Below are 16,795 nucleotides of genomic sequence, written 5' to 3'. Positions count from 1 at the left end.
CTAGGTTCTTGGCTGAGACCCCTCTTTCCCAAAAGATTAACAGAACAAAAACAAAGAATGCTTAATAACCTGTATACCTCCTGTGTACAGGGGAGAAACCCAGGAAAACTGAGTGACTCTTACAAACGGCTTATGCCATCATGTTAAATAACCTCTCCAGCTAAAAACAAAAGAAGATGTTGGGAGTGGGGTGAGGTTAGCTGGCAAAACACAGTCAACAAAGGTATGATTGTTATGCAGATTTAAATCCACGCTTTCTCCATTCATATGAATTTCTAGAGATTTAGTCATCCTCTTCCTGGTACAGAGTAGGAGACACCCTTCCAGATGGAGATTTGTCTTTTACATATAAATGTTCTTCCAACGGTAAAGACTGGGGCATCCGGGAGAGATATCTAAGAGGAGGTATCTCTTATCCACATAAAAGGAGAAATAGGGCAGCCCCGGTGGCGCAGTGGTTTAGCGCCGCCTGCAGCCCAGGGTGTGATCCTGGAGACCTGAGATCGAGTCCCACATCAGGCTCCCTGCATGGGGCCTGCTTCTCCCTCTGCCTGTGTCTCTATGAATAAATCTTATGAATAAATCTTAAAAAAAAAGAAAAAGATTTTTCTCTAAGAGTGAAGGTACTCTGAGAGTACTCGGAGAGCGTGAATAGAATTTATTTTATTGTGCCATTTCTCTGCTTAATCCATAAGGTGAAACAGAAGGCTCTGGGAATTTGCAGGATATTTAGGGTTCTTTAAAGGTTTTTTTTTTTTTTTTTTTTAAGATTTTATTTATTTATTCATGAGAGACACAGAGAGGCAGAGACACAGGTAGAGAGGGAAGCAGGCTCCATGCAGGGAGCCCCATGTGGGACTCGATCCCAGGACTCTGGGACCATGCCCTGAGCTGAAGGCAGGCACTCAACTGCTGAGTCACCCAGGCGTCCCCGAATATTTAGGGTTCTATTAGCGAGTCTGATTTTTTGGCTTGCTTCAGAGTGGTTTACCTGCTTTCCGGACAAGGCTTGCCAGGAACACAGCTGTAGGTGACTTGCATTCTGACTCTGTATCAATCACATGGCTGCTGACGACACCCTTGACCTTGAATTTGGCTTCAGATCTCCAGTTCATGTGAAGGATAGTTCCCCGCATTGTATACTTTATATGTAGAATATTTTGGGGTTTTGGGACATATATAGGAAGAATTATCTCAATCCAATATTTAGGTATGTGGCTATGCTTCATTTTTAGCATTGTTTTTCTCTTTATTGAAAATAGTAACAGGGGATCCCTGGGTGGCTCAGCCGTTTAGCGCCTGCCTTCTGCCCAGGGCATGATTCTGGAATCCCGGGATCGAGTCCCACATTGGGTTTCCTGCGTGGAGCCTGCTTCTCCCTCTGCCTGTGTCTCTGCCCCGCCCCCCTCTCTCTCTCTCTCATGGATAAATAAATGAAATCTTAAAAAAAAAAAAAAAAGAAAGAGGGATCCCTGGGTGGCGCAGCGGTTTGGCGCCTGCCTTTGGCCCAGGGCAAGGTCCTGGAGACCCGGGATCGAATCCCACGTCGGGCTCCCGGTGCATGGAGCCTGCTTCTCCCTCTGCCTGTGTCTCTGCCTCTCTCTCTCTCTGACTATCATAAATAAATAAAAATTAAAAAAAAAAAAGAAAGAAAATAGTAACTAAAAAACCCTGTATTTGTGTAAGATATAACACTCAAGGAAAGCAAAATCCGTGTTCCACCTTCATACACATCAGTACACACGTGTACACTTGGATCATAGTATTGGTAAAGAAAAGTGAGAAATTTGAAGCACTTTAAGCAGATGCAAATGGGTCTTGGAAGTTGTGATATTTGATACTATTTCAATTTTAGTTATTCTAGATATGACTTCTTTTTTACCCCTTTTTGATCCAGGGATTTTCAAAGTGAAAATTAATTTCACATCCGACAGTGGATTTGTGGAATAGTTACATATAATTAAAAGTCGATTCAGGTGAAGAGTAATTTCTGTTGTATATTAAGCATAATTAATGCATAACATTTTCCTACCTCTAGTTGAAGCTCTGTTTGAAATATTTTTTCTTCCATGTTATTTTTCAGCAACTTTATATGGAAAGCAAATTAAGAGGCATTAAAACAAACCAGACAGCCACTTAGAGTAACCTTTCAGGTGACTTTTTATTACTTTGAGACTGCTTGGCATTTAGAACATTGAGCATCTCCCAACTAACAAACAAAACGATCTCATAGAAGTCATTTGTAGCTTCATTTAGGCTAAAGAACTTTTCTTCCCATCAAAGCAGCTGTGAAGAAGATAGCTATACTATGGGTAAAATAGCCTTTTATGGACCAGTTTGGGAGCCTAATAGTCATTTAATCCTGTCTCTGTGGGGGGCGGTAGGTTCAGAGTTGATATTGGCTGTTAACCATAGAAATTGCTTTGTACCTGGAGAAAGAAAAATTCTTCCAGGCATGATGGCTGGCATCTAATGGCGAGGGTATCTTCTCCACCCAAGTGGGCCTACTTTTTAAAAGGAGATAGCGCACGGTGCTTGAAATGAGCCCCCATTAGTGAATCACAAGGGTAGTCTATAATTTTAACAATAAATGACTAAATGAGTACTTCAAAGCTAATGTATTCAAAGGCTTTTGTACCTTGAGCTCAATGGGAAATGCCTTAGGAATAGGTATTTCAACCACTTGAAAGATTTTTCTGCAGTAGAAATAACTGGATGCTAGTGGAAAGAGATGATTAAAAAGAAAAAAGTCACTGTACATTTAGAGCTTGTCCACTTAAGTGCAGTCCCAAATATTGTGCATTACAAATGAAGTGCTGCCACAACCCTGCTTTAAGTTTAGTCGGGGATTCGAGACATACACTGGTGAAACATATAACCAAATATATGGGCGGTATGTGCATTATATGCACATTAATGCTAGCAGAGTTGGCAGCTGGAACTTTCTGCTGTGATAGAATGTTCTGTATTTGTGCCATCCAATATGATAGCCACTAGCCACGTGGGGCTATGGAGCACTTGAAATGTTGCTAGTGTGGCCAAGGAACTGAACTTTAAATTTTATTTATTTATTTATTTTTAAAGATTTTATTTATTTATTCATGACAGACAGAGAGAGAGAGAGGCAGAGACACAGGCAGAGGGAGAACCAGGCTCCATGGAGGGAGTGCAATGTGGGACTCGATCCCGGGTCTCCAGGATCATGCCCTGGGCTGAAGGTGGCACTAAACCATTGAGCCACCCGGGCTGCCCTATTTTATTTTATTTTTAAAGATTTTATTTATTCATTCATGAGAGACACAGAGAGAGAGAGGCAGAGACATAGGCAGAGGGAGGAGAAGCAGGCTGCATGCAGGAGCCTGATGTGGGACTCAATCCCGGGACCCCAGGATCACGCCCTGAGCCGAAGGCAGACACTTAGCCACTGAGCCACCCAGGCATCGCTAAATTTTATTAATTTTAATTGATTTGATTAATACTTAAGAATCCAGAGTTTAGAAAAAATACTGTGGGTTAGATTAAGAAGGGAAGGTTGTCAAAGGCTCGGAGACTTCATAGAGTGGAGGGGAGACATAGGCGAGGCCAGAATGTCTAAGATTTGCTCATAAAATACCACGTAGCTTGGTTGAAGCATGTGGCTCCTGTAGGGAAGTAGAGAGAAATAAGAGAGATTGGTATGGATTTGTGGGCATTCTTGAGTATCAGAGTCAAAATTAATCCTGAAGGCCCTAGGGAACCAATAAGATAATACCAGTCAACTGTGACATATTATGCAAATACCATACTCATTGCTGAAGACTTTCCAATAGAATGAGTGCTTTAGGAGAATTCAGCTGGCATGGGATTGAGAGAGATGAGACGGGAGAGAAGACTCCAGGCATGGCACTTTGTTGAGTCTTGAGGCAGCCTGCAATCTAAGGAGCTGGATCGGAGCAGGAGTTAGAGTAGAAAGATCTGGCTGCTATAGCAGCTTTATGGAATGGATCAACAAGAATTAGTGACTGGATAGTCCAGAATCATTCGTTCAGCAATATCTATTGAACCCAACCCAGGTGCCAGGTTCTGAGCTAGACTTGGGGATATATCAGTGCAAGAACAGGTAAAAATCCTTGTCCTGGTGGAGCCTGTAGTCTAGTGAGGATTGAAGTTTCATGGCTGACAAATGCTGGTACTATGTATTCAAGAGGAAATTCGAGCGAATCCTGTTTGATGTGGGAGATGAGATCGGTGTTGGAAACTAGGCCAAGAAAGCCAACGAAGTAGATGTACATACACCCGTACTACATATGACACTCCATATATTTTCACCCTCATCCTCAAATGATAATTTGTCCAAGTCAGTAAACCTCGGCCAGGTGAAGATATCTCTCCCCTGTGTTTCCTGTGTGTTGCTCCCCATCCCTTCCTTTGAGGCCTTGCTAGTTTGCCCCACTTGCCCTGGGGGCCCTCTGCCCAGCCCCAATCTCCACTCTGGGACCACTCCCCATCCTTGGCAGCCTCATTGTGGGTACCACCTCATCTACCACATTCACATCACCTTATGACTCCTATACCTTTCTACTCCCTTTCTGACCTTGGTTTATCATGGCAACCAAGGGCTTTCATGATCTGAAACCAGTGTGTACTCTTTACTTCTTATAGCTGACTTTCCACACTAAATGTAGTATGTGTATTTCTGAACTACCTTGTACTTACATGTGTGTTTACTTGGGGGGTTTTTTCTCTCTCTCTTTTTAAGAAATATTTATTTATTTAAGTGATCTCTTCACCCAATGCGGGGCTTGAACTCATGTCCCAGAGATCAAGAGTCGCATGCTCTTCCGACTGAGCCAGCTGGGTGCCCTGTGTTTTCTCTCTTTTGGATAGCCCAGTGCTGCCTCTTCCCTGTAGGTTCCCCTCAAGGCTCTTCCTACAAATCCCAGTTGGAAATACTACTTTTTTGATTAAGCCTTTCCCTGACCTGATCCCAGACTTGCCAACTTAGGAGGATCTCAGAGGTCTAGAAATTTATATCTCTTATGGCATCCTCTGTAATACCTTGCCCATAGTAGTTGCTTTATATATTTTGGAGTTGAAAGAGTTAACATATATTTACTCTGTGAGGGGCTGATTGAGAGCCAGAACACAGGCTGAAATGGGAAGCTAGCATGATCTAGATATTAGAACTTAACAAAGCACCTGCAACAAAAAATAAAACCCCAAACCATAGACTAATGTTGGTTATTAATAAAGATGTAAAAATATTTTAATTAATTTATTTGACAGAGAGAGAGAGCACAAGCAGGGGGAGCAGTAGGCAGAGAGAGAGGGAGAAGCAGACTACCCCCTGAGCAGGGAGCTCGATGTGGGGCTCAATCCCAGGATTCTGGGATCATGACCTGAGCCAAAGGCAGATGCTTAACAGACCAAGCCACTTAGGTGCCCTGAGATGTGAAAATCTTAAATAAATTATTAGAATGCCAGGACACCTGGATGACTCAGCAGTTGAGCCTCTGCCTTTGGCTCAATACATGATCCTGAAATACTAGGATTGATCCCCACAGCGGACTCCTGCATTGAGCCTGCTTCTCTTCCCTCTGCCTGTGTCTCTGCCTCTCTCTGAGTCTCTCATGAATAAATAAGTAAATAAAATCTTTAAAAAAATATTAGAATGCCTAATTTAACAGTATTAAACAATAATTGATCATGACTAGACAGCGTGTTTGTCCTGGAGATTGAATTGATTGACACATTTTATTGATCAGACAAAAGAAAGAACCCCCATATCAGCGTAGTTGCTTGGCAGGCAGTCTACAGAACCCAAGCTCTTGTTCTCACAATCTCATAACAAACTAGGAAGAGAAGATGAGTTCTTATTTTTTTTAAGCTTTTATTTATGTATTTGAGAAAGAGTACATGAGTTCAGGGAGGGTCAGAGGGAGAGTGACAAGCCGACTCCGCACTGAGGACAGAGCTTGATCTAGGGCTCGATCTCATGACCCTGAGATCATAACCTGAGACAAAATCAAGAGTTGGATGCTTACCAGACTGAGCCACCCAGGCACCTGGAGAAAGGGACTTCTTAAACCAAAGAAAGACTACCTTTTACAAACCAATATCAGGCAGTAAACTCAATGGGAAAATAGTGGGGATTCCTATTAAAACTAGGAATGAATAAAAGATGCACAGTATTGTGAGTAATAAAGTTTTTTGTTGTTGTTGTTTTGTTGTTGTTGTTGTTGTTTTAGTAATCAAGTTTTTTAAATGAGACCAACTAATGCTCTTTGGAGAATGGCATTCTCCTCCTGGCATTCTCCTGCCTTTTTGTAGATTTTTTGAATCAATACAACCTTTCAGAGAATCAATTAGATGGTCTGTTTCACAAACCATAAAAATATTCCTAACCTCTGACTCAGACATTTACTTCTCAGAAATTCTCCTAAGGAAATGTGGTGTATTGATGGAGATATGAACAGGTACTCATTATAGCATTATTTAGAAGAATAGGAAATGGCAACAATCAAAATGTCCCACAATGGGGAAATAGTTAAGACTATTATGGGTATCCCTGCAGTGGAATATAATTAGTCATTAGAAATGTTTAAGGCTTTTGATGCAATGACAATGCTCTTGTATTGAATTAGAATGATAGATTGTATTTAAACATTTCTTCGCTGTGTATAAAAATCTCCCTTGTTTCTCGGTAGTAGGGTTAGAAGTCATTTTTCTTTTTTTTTTTTTTTTGGTTAAATTCCTCTCCGACACTCCACCTCCCTCCTTCCTCCAAGCTAGACTCAGCAAGTGGAATTTGAGGGTTCACTGTTTCTCAGCTCCTAACAGTCCCAGCACCACAGGCTGTGGGAGCCGGGAGGGCCCTATGTCTTCCTGTCCCTTTTGTTTTACACATCACATGCCACAACCAAGGCCACCCCTCAGTGATGGAACAGAAGTGACTCTTGGTCCTGTAATGCTTCTACTCTATGAGAAGGTCAATGATTCAAAAAACATGGTGAGTCCTGGAGGTGACTTTAAAGACAAGTGTTGGTTTTTTGAAGGCTGCTCCTTACTAGCTGTTCACTAGAGTTGGAATCGGAAATGATGTGAGCACTGAGTGGCTGGGGAGGGAGAGTGGGAACAGGGCTATTCTGGTGGAAGGCTGGAGTAAGGGCGTTAGTTTGGCATGTCAGAATTCTTTCTAAGCCTGACACTATCTTTGCAGTCTTAGTGAAGATCATGAACTATTCTCAGCCTTTCTTAAAAAAAAAAAAAAAAAGATATAAAATTAGATGCATTAGACTAAGGTTACTTTCAAATCTATTAAGCAATGGGGGTCAGTATTTGACAAGGAGAGACATGTCTAAGAATTTCTTTATTAACAGTGTTTGGACCTCACCACCAGATCATTATAATTGCAAGAATTAAACAGACATTAGCTATTGTGTATAGAATGGGGCCACATCCCAGGTGCTCTTCTTTTGGTGCTAGGAATGATATATTGTTTTGGTTTTTTCCCTTCACTGGGATATCTTCTTCACTAACACCTGGAATTCTTCGAAACTAACTTCTCCATCTCCATTCTTGTCCAGTTCTTGAAAGAGGTCATCTAGGGTGCTGGGACCCTGGTTTTAGGTGAGAAGGATGGGAAAGGGAAGAGGAGAGAAAATGAATCAGTTACTACTACCCATTTTCTGAAGTTAGAGACACTGAGTCTGTGTTCCAATAAGGCAGCTCTGAGGTTTTGATTACTTGCCGCTGATGGTTGGAGGTAGAAAAACCAACTTTATCTCCATGTCACCGAACTGGCCACCTGGTTTTTCCTATATCACACATTTATCTTTTAAAAAAAAAAAAAAGAGAGAGATTTTACGGGATCCCTGGGTGGCTCAGCGGATTACCGCCTGCCTTCGGCCCAGGGCCCGATCCTGGAGTCCCGGGATCGAGTCCCACGTCGGGCTCCCTGCATGGAGCCTGCTTCTCCCTCTGCCTTTGTCTCTGCCTCTCTCTCTCTCTCTCTCTCTCTGTCTCCCATGAATAAATAAATGAATTCTTTGAAAAAAAAAGATTTTATTTATTTCGAGAGAGAGAGAGAGAAAGCGAGAAAGAGAGCGAGCACGTGCTAGCAGGGAGGGGCAGAGGGAGAGAGAGAGAGAGAGAGAGAGAGAGAGAGAGAGAATCTCAGACTCCTCACTGAGAATGGAGTCCTACTCCGGGTTTGATCCCATGACCCTGAGATCATGACCTGAGCCGAAATCAAGAGTCAGAGGCTCAATCGACTGAGCCATCTAGGTGCCCCACACATTTATTATTTTAATATTGATAATGTGTATTTTAATATACAGTTGACCGTTGAACAATGCAAGGGTTACAGGCACCAACCCCCTACACAGTCAAAAATCTGAGGATGACTTTTGCCCCCCCCTCAATCTTAATGATTAAGAGCCTACTGTTGACCAGAAGCCTTCCTGATAACATATACATTTAATTAACACATATTATGTATGTTATATGTATTGAATACTGTATCTTACAATAAAGTAAGCTAGAGAAAAGTGTTATTACAGAGATCAAAGGAAGAAAAAATACACTTCTAGACTGTACTGTAAAAAATCTGTGTATAAGAGGACCCATGCAGTACAAACCCATGTTGTATAAGGGTAAACTGTAATTGGTTATTTGTGCAATCTTAAGTATTTTTCTTTATGCCTCTAAAAACATTCTTTTGGGAAGTAATCTGAGGGCTTCGCTGGACTGCTGAGGAGCCCATGACCCAAGACAGTTGAGGCTTCTTGCCCCAAAGTTTTTCCTGGGAGCTGGCTCTATGTTGGGCTCCAGGGCTGAGCCAGCATGTAACTCGAGGCAGCAGGGTGCCATGGGCTTTCTGTAGCCTGTGCATTCATTGCTCCCAACTACCTCCTGAGGGAGATCCACTTTCCAGATGAGGGAGCTCTGCTCTGAGACAGGGCCCAGAGGGCTCGAGGCTCCAACATGGACTCTAGAGCTCAAGCTCTTACCTAGGATCCACACCAGTTTTTCCCAAATCCCTGGGTTGCCACCCACCTATGCTCTGTGCAGGATGACTGGATCAGTGGTTCTCACACATTGGCATGCATCAGAGCCACCAGATCGGCTTGCTGACCTTAGTAAATACAGATTGACAGGTCCTACTCCCAGAGTTTCTGATTCACTAGGCTCAGGGTGGGGCCCGAGAATCTGTATTTCCAACAGGTTCCCAGGTGATGTTGATGCTGGTGATCCAGGACTGATCACCCTTGGAGAACCACTGCTTGAAATGTTACAAGAGATCATGTGAAGCTTGACTCCCTTTTTACTACGATAGTCCTGTAGTATCTTGAGCAGACTTAATTTTTGTCTCTGGCCTAAAACTCAAATCCTAAAGCCATTAGAGCTCTGCCTTTCAGGTAGGAATTTTTCTGCGGCCAAACAGTACCTAGGAAATTCACTGAAATAGCAATTTAGATTTTAAGTCAGCTTCAAAATTTTTTTAAAATTGTGGTAGCATTTACCTTTTTAACTGTTTTAGTACAGTTCGGTACTGTTAAGTGTGTTGACATTGTTTTACAACTGATCTCCACAACAAGATATCTTTTAACCATTAAGATTCCTGTAAAGACATTTGATACTTTGGTGTGATCAGAAGACCGAACTAAGTTAGTTACTCAGCATTTGTTGTATAAATACCAAACACTTGTCCTGAAGCATTTACAAGATTCTAAACCATACAAGGCAATGATGGAAAGAGTAGAGCTTGGAAAACCTTAGTAATCCTTATGGAAATATAATCAGGTACATGATTTTGTAAGCAGATTTTTAAAAACTTACCATTAGTCTTCCTACCTTTATTCAAATTATAAGTCATACATGCTTTTTGTAGGAAATACATAAGCCATGGGAAAATATAGAAAAATTCCCCAGTCTTAACTTTTAAAACAACTTGTTTGAGTAGACTGCCTCGGCTTTCCTATCAGATTATTATTTGTCTTTCTTTTATTATTATTATTACTTCCTATTATTATTTTTCTTCCTTTTGAAAAAATTTCAGAGTGTTTTTTAGAATTTAATCTTTCTCAGAAATCTTTGTTGTAATTTTTAATTTAATTTAATTTAATTAAAAAAAAGTCTCTTCGGGCAGCCAGGGTGGCTCAGCGGTTTAGTGCCTGCCTTCAGCCCAGGGCCTGATCCGGGAGACCAGAGATCGAGTCCCACATTGGTCTACCTGCATGGAGCCTGCTTCTCCCTTTGCTTGTGTCTCTCTGTCTCTGTCTGTGTCTCTCATGAATAAATAAATAAAATCTTTAGAAACAAACAAACAAATAAATAAATAAATAAATAAATAAAATTAAAAAGTCTCTTCATCTGGGACACCCAGCTGGCTCAGTCGGTAGAGCGCTGGACTCTCGATCTCAGGGTTGTGAGTTCAAGTCCCATGCTGGGCATAGGACTTACTTCAAAGTAAGTAAATAAAATAAAAATCAGGAAAGTTTTTTTTTTTTTTAAAGTCTCCTTTTCTGCTAGCGCCTTTAACCATTTTTAAAAGTTATTTTATATTTTCACTGTAAGCAAATGAGAAGAGATTGGATTAAAAAGTCATTGAATTCGGCTAGTTTTCTTTTTAGTACTAAAACCAGAAACCTCAACATCTACAACCAGAAAACTCCTCACACATCATACTGATAGAAGGGAGATTTCTGGTTAAAATCTGGGCAGCAAATGCTCTCTTCTGAAGTTACAGCTAGATGGTGAACAAGTCGGGTGAGACAGTTGCACAGTTGCTTCCATTTTGAAGATGGTTTCTAGTTGCGGAGGAGAGAAAGGGTATTAGAGCAGGGAGGATCAGCCCACCTCTCTTCCTCGAACTATTGCCTCAAGATGCACTTTGGACAATTCTGGGACGGTTTTGACAAGAAACTGTCAGGCTAAAGAGATTTTAATCCCTTCCTGGAAGTTGTTTAGAAATGCATGGCTGCCTCATTAACACAGATTTAGGTGCTTAACACAAATTAACACAAATTCAAATGCTTTTAAATGCTTTTGAAATATAAATGGATGTCGCCAGATGGCAATTTGTCAGCACAAAGTGGGTTTTCTCTACAGATTGCCTAGTAAGTGCTGGTCTTCTTGACAGATCCTACCTCTAAAGATGAAGCACGTTCAGGACCAACTAATGTTCTTTTGCACACCTCTTTGTTTTCCTAAAAGCCTGGCCCCGAGATGCTGAATCCAGGCTGTGTTTGCTTGGTGACCTGCGGGTCTTCTAGGCCTAGCTTCATAAGAGTGTGATCATGGCTTCCTTTTACTCTGGCTGGTGGGGAGAGTTCTGTGCCCGGGCTGTGGGGCATAGAAGGCTTAGCTCCTGCTTTCTAGGTGCATGCCATCTGAGACATGGCCTGCCACCAAGAAGGAAAGCACATGTTGAAGTGGCCTGAGTCAAGGGGTGCCCGCGCCTTGTTGGCCTTGGCTGCTGTGCTCTCTGCCCTGGACGGGCCTGAGCTCCCTCTGATCAGTCCTGCCTTCCTCCTCCTCTCCTGCGTCCTTTCCACTCCTCTCTCCTCCCTCCCTCCCTCCTGGCCCTCGGAGGCCCGGACCCTGCAACAAGGAATACTCACTTTCAGTAAAGTAGGAAATTCTGCCTCAATCAGTAGCTTCAGCTCCGCCTTTGACAGCTGGTCTGGGTCACCTTCTTTGGCTGCGTATTTTTCAAAAATGCTCTTCAGTTCTTCGGGAGACTTTTTTACACTCATTTTGGTGTCCTGTAAATTGGGAAAGAGAGGAACTCACCAAAAAGCCGTAGTGAAGTTTTACACTGATGATTGCCCACGGTTTAGTGCCCTTGCGCTCTTTCCTTGGTGTAGTAAAAAGAATCATCTTAGTATGTTAAATGTCTGTACTTGGAGTACACCTGTTAGGAGATAGTCCCTGGAGCTCAATACTTTTATTAGTAATTGTGGCATTCTGCACTTCTTCTGGCCCTGGTCTGCATCCCTAGGCTGTGGTCTTGAAGAAAGCTGAGCACAGCTTTTAGCTTCTAAACTACTAGTAATATCTTTAGATGGCACAGACCTACTCTTTTCTCCTGATCATTATCTTTCACACCATTCTGAGCAGAAGCAGAAGAAGCACCAGGTAGTACTAAATCACACTTACCTGGTTGCCTGGCAGCAAGGCAGCTAGAAGAATCAAGTAGGAGTGTGAAGAGTTGAGCAGGATCGTGACTTTTATAGTCTTCACAGACATGCCACCCTGATTATGAAATTTTCCTTTTGTTTGCTATTTAGGGGTAATTATTAATGGTTTTTGAAACTCAAGCTTAAGACTGCATGAACCTTATAATTAAGGGCAAGAGCCAATAAATGGCCACCTCAACAGTTGCTTAATGGTTCAGAGTCCCAAGAGTAAACTTGGATTTTTTTTTCCTCCTTATATTGTATTTTCCCTCCAATGTGGCTTTATGATATTTGCTCACTGTCAGAAAGCTTAACTGTGGAGGGTTGGATATTTTTCAGTATAGGTGCAGATTTAGGCTTGAAAGAAAAAAACTTTCTTTGCATCCAGGAAAAAAATGTTTTAATGGATGGTCAATACCCTATGGTTTAAGAAATTGCAGTATGGCCATTGAAGTCCCTCTGATGTTTTGTACAGATTAGCTGCTTAAATATTAGAATACCTGAAAGAATGAACAAGCAGAAGTATCACTGAGATGCCGGCTTAAGAAGTAGGGAGAAGATACACAATAATCGGTGGTTTTATTTAGCAAAGCAAGATTACCAACTAGCACGGGGATTTTTCAGCTTTTTCATTATTTGTTGTTTCCATATCTGCTTTTTATTTCTCATTACCCCTTTCCTTACCACATATGTATATATAAATTGTTTTTATTGAAGTATAGTTGACACACAATTTTACATTAGTTTCAGGTGTACAACTTTTCCCCCCAAATATATTTTGTTGATCATTCTTAAAACTTGTGAAAACATTTGACTTACTTTTATTCAGTTGGAAATATCTCAGACTTGTGGAACTGCCAGGATTTAAAATTGGAGACTATATTTATTTCTATTGGAATGAGTTCCATGAAAGAACAAGGACATTTCCAGAGGACATTAATCTAATACGGATTGTAACTCACAATAAAGGTTTCCAGATTGACTTTAAGAGCTCTTATCAGCTTTTAAACACTTGCACGCTTCCACACTTGTACAATTTTCTCTGACCCTTCGTTGTATCATGTATATATTGAGGATTGTACCATTGGACAGTACTTTTATCTGACACTTTTCAGTTCTTAACTTCTAGGGCCTTATTTACCTTGGAGAACAAATGTGAAATCTAATAGCTTCTTAAAAACTTCCCCTGGGCAGCCCCAGTGGCTTAGCGGTTTAGTGCCGCCTTCAGCTCAGGGTGTGATCCTTGGAGACCTGGGATCGAGTCCCATGTTGGGCTCCCTGCATGGAGCCTGCTTCTCCCTCTGCCTATGTCTCTGCCTTTCTCTCTCTCTCTCTCTCTCTCTCTCATGAAAGAATAAATAAAATCTTAAAAAAAAAAAAAAAACTTCCCACGAGGGGCACCTGAGTGGCTCTGTCTGTTAAGTGTCTGCCTTCTGCTCAGCTCGTGATCCCAAGGGTCCTGGGATCGAGCCTTGTATCATAGACCTGCATCATGGCAGCATCAGCATCAGGCTCCCTGCTCAGTGGGGAGTCTGCTTCTCCCTCTCCCTCTGCCTCTCCCCACCACTTGTGCTGTCTCTCTTTCCCTCTCTCTGTCTCAAATAAATGAAATCTTTAAAAAACAAAATAGAACAAACAAAAAAACCACTTCCCACCTATCCTGAGCATTTGTCATTCTATATAACTTCATTGTCCTTGTATATGTTATTCTTGCTTTTATTACAGGTTTGTTGACTTTGGTATTCACCAGTATTGAATATATATGAACTCACTTCTTGGAGTAAAGATAAGCATTTTGGGTTTAGTTGTAAGATCTTTTTTTTAAAAATATTTTATTTATTTATTCATGCGAGACACACACACACACACACACACACACACACACACACACACAGAGAGGCAGAGACACAGGCAGAGGGAGAAGCAGGCTCTATGCAGGGAGCCCGATGTGGGACTGGATCCTGGGTCTCCAGGATCATGCCCCGGGCTGAAGGCAGCACTAAACCGCTGAGCCACTCGGGCTGCCCTAGTTGTAAGATCTTATGCAAAAAGATTCTGATTTTGGCAATGCATTTTAATCAAGATTTTAGAGAATTTCTGGTGTTTTATACTTATGCTCTGTTTTACTTGGGAGGAAGTCAGCTTTGTTGAACAATCATAGAAAAAAATATCTTTTTCTTCTAATACCTTTTTAAAAATTTTCCAATCTACAGAAAAATTGCAAGAATAATCAGCGAATACCAACCTACCTTTTGCCCAGATTCATTGGAGAATCAGTTGGCAGGCTGATTTACCCCCTAAATACCTTAGCATCTTATCTGCTAAGGACAAGGTCATTCTTCTATCCAACCACAACACCATTATCACAGACCAAATTAAAATCTCTCCAAATGTGGAAATAGCATCTTAAATCATCTGTTCTCTCAAATTACCACCTGTGGTAACATGGCAGTTGTTATATTTCTTGAGTCTATATTGAAGAGATGTTTTTAATAACTATATAATGTATAACTGTATAATTTTAATAACGGTATATTATAGGATAGATATGTGTTATGTGTAACACATGGCATGTATATATGGTGTATGTGTGTGTGTGATAGTAAGTCTAAGAGAAACATTCGGGACAGTTTTGTTTAACAGTCTTTAAGCCTACACATGTATAGTTTCAAGGAACACCTTTGATTAAAAGAGGCCCAGTGCTGGGGCACCTGGCTAACTTGGTCGGTAGAGCAAGCAACTTTTGATCTCGGGGTTGTAAGTTTGAGCCCCATGTTGGGTGTAGAGATTACTTAAAAAGAAAATCTTAAAAAAAATTTAAAAGGCCCAATGCTATTTTTTGTCAGAACTTATGCTTGTAGTAAATGCTAACAGAACTTGAAAAACAACCTGTGGGTTTTAAAATTTCACTTGCTCACCTGTGCCAGGCACATCTCTCATCTCTTATGTTTCTCTTTACCTCTGAGCTCAACTGTAAGGATAAACCTGCAGTGGGAAACACGAAATCCGCCAATAGATATTCTCATGAAACATTAACTAAAAATATATGGAGATAGGCGATAAACACAGGGTGTGTTCAAAAGAGTGCATGTTGATACCAGGGAAGGGGGAGAATGACAGGCACAAGATTGGTGATGGAAAAATGAAGAGGCAAAGGTTTTTTTATCACCTCTCCATTCAATTGCTTGATCTTTGGACAGACTTAAGTCTGGATGGCCCAGTTGGTTAAGCGTCAGACTCTTGATTTCAGCTCAGGTCATGATCTTAGGGTTATGAGATGGAGCTCCAAGTTGGGCACTGTGCTCAGTAAGGAGTCTGCTTGAGACTCTCTCCTCTCCCTCTGCCCATCCCCATGCTTATGCATTCTCTCCCTCTCTCTCTCTCTCTTTCTCGCTCTCTCAAATAAATAAATAAATCTTCCCTAAAAATTTAAAGATTCTGTGGTTACTTTGGGCCCACTCAGATAACCTAGGACAGCTTTCCCATCTCAAGAGCCTTAATTTTCTCATGTCTGCAAAGTCTCTTTTGCCAGGTTAGGTAACATATTCACAGGTTCCAAGGACTAGGGCATTGCCCTCTATGTGGGGTCCATTATTCAGCCTACCGCAAGGGCTAATTCAAAATGAATTAGTGTATTATTTGGTAGGGTGAGCATAATAGCATGGTGTTAATTATGGGTCAATAAGGAGAGCAAGAGGGTGCCCCCAAAACATGGACCCATGTGGAATGATGGGGAGAAGGCATTTTAGGAAAAGTAGTGAAGAGGCAATATATGTGGGGATGTGGGGAAGGGGACAGAAGAGCCATCGGCAATGTACCTGTCTGCCAAGGTCGAAACCTCAGGTTAGACCATGTGAGAGGAGCATAGCCGGACTGGGTTCCTGAATGAGGTAGAACCTGAATGCCATGAACGGAAGAGTGTCGATTTGATCTGCAGTGATGGAGGCTACTGTAGTTAGCAGTGGAACAAAGAATGAGTTCATACTTTATGAATATCAGTTGGTTCATACTTTGTGCACAACTTGAATGCAACTCATCAAGAATGGAAATCAGAAGCAGGCTTGAAAAAAAGCAGAAAAGACTAATGGACGGGAGGCAAGGAATGGGTCGGGGAAATCCTCATAAAGAATACTTGAGGAATATATTAGGAAGTCTGAGAAAAATCACTGTGTGTTGTCTAAGAGCCTGGAAACAGCCTGCTGGGGAGTAGGCTCCTTCAGTGTCTCCAGATGAACTGTCCAAAAGTAAGGGACATGAGGGAAGCTGACCTACCCAGGGCTGTGTCATGGTACCTCACACATTGGAATTTCATCTTTGATAAGAGAACATAACTTCCCTAGAATTTGTGGTTAAGGCATGAGGGATGCATGAACCCCGTCTTGAACCCATTACACTTTTATCGTGGGCTACAGAAACTTCAGTAAAGGTTAATTAGTGCTGTATTTATCCTTATGTGGTACTTTCACATCTAAAGCTTTATCACCACCAGTATTCGTTACTTATTGATCCTTTTTTATTTTTCTTATGCTATATGACTGGCTCTGTTCCAAGAAAGGACAGATCCATAGTGGGAATCAGAAAACAGCCAGTATTTAGGCAAAATCAGAGCAGGCCAAGGTAATCGTTTTGCAATG

At 41.5% G+C, this 16,795-nt stretch overlaps 2 protein-coding genes and 1 non-coding gene across 3 annotated transcripts in view; 2 read left to right on the top strand and 1 right to left on the bottom strand.

Annotated features, from left to right (window-relative positions):
* LOC119878056 (CTP synthase 2-like) overlaps positions 1-16,795 on the top strand; it is a 71,053-nt gene that overhangs the window by 10,876 nt on the left and 43,382 nt on the right. The gene's annotated exons all lie outside the window — the stretch shown is intronic.
* On the bottom strand, positions 7,436-11,738 carry S100G (S100 calcium binding protein G). Its single transcript, XM_038586897.1, has 2 exons — positions 11,604-11,738; positions 7,436-7,598 (listed from the first exon to the last, which is right to left on the bottom strand). Exons 1-2 carry the CDS (start codon positions 11,736-11,738, stop codon positions 7,494-7,496), a joined length of 240 nt encoding a protein of 79 aa, XP_038442825.1. The 3' UTR covers positions 7,436-7,493.
* Positions 10,361-10,433, top strand: TRNAE-CUC. The gene has a single exon. It is a non-coding gene; the product is annotated as a tRNA-Glu (tRNA).

Source organism: Canis lupus, chromosome X (genome assembly GCF_011100685.1).
Source record: "Canis lupus familiaris isolate Mischka breed German Shepherd chromosome X, alternate assembly UU_Cfam_GSD_1.0, whole genome shotgun sequence".
Classification (NCBI taxonomy): domain Eukaryota; kingdom Metazoa; phylum Chordata; class Mammalia; order Carnivora; family Canidae; genus Canis; species Canis lupus.
The sequence above is the reverse complement of the archived record's forward strand: the minus strand, read 5'-3'. Positions and strand labels throughout refer to the sequence as shown.

What these genes read in the sequence shown, in the direction of transcription:
- S100G (XM_038586897.1), bottom strand. Translation starts at nt 11,738, where the DNA reads ATGAGTGTAAAAAAGTCTCCCGAAGAACTGAAGAGCATTTTTGAAAAA. An exon ending in AATTTCCTACTTTACTGAAA is followed by an intron (nt 7,599 to 11,603) that starts GTGAGTATTCCT and finishes ACCTAAAACCAG; the next exon opens with GGTCCCAGCACCCTAGATGA.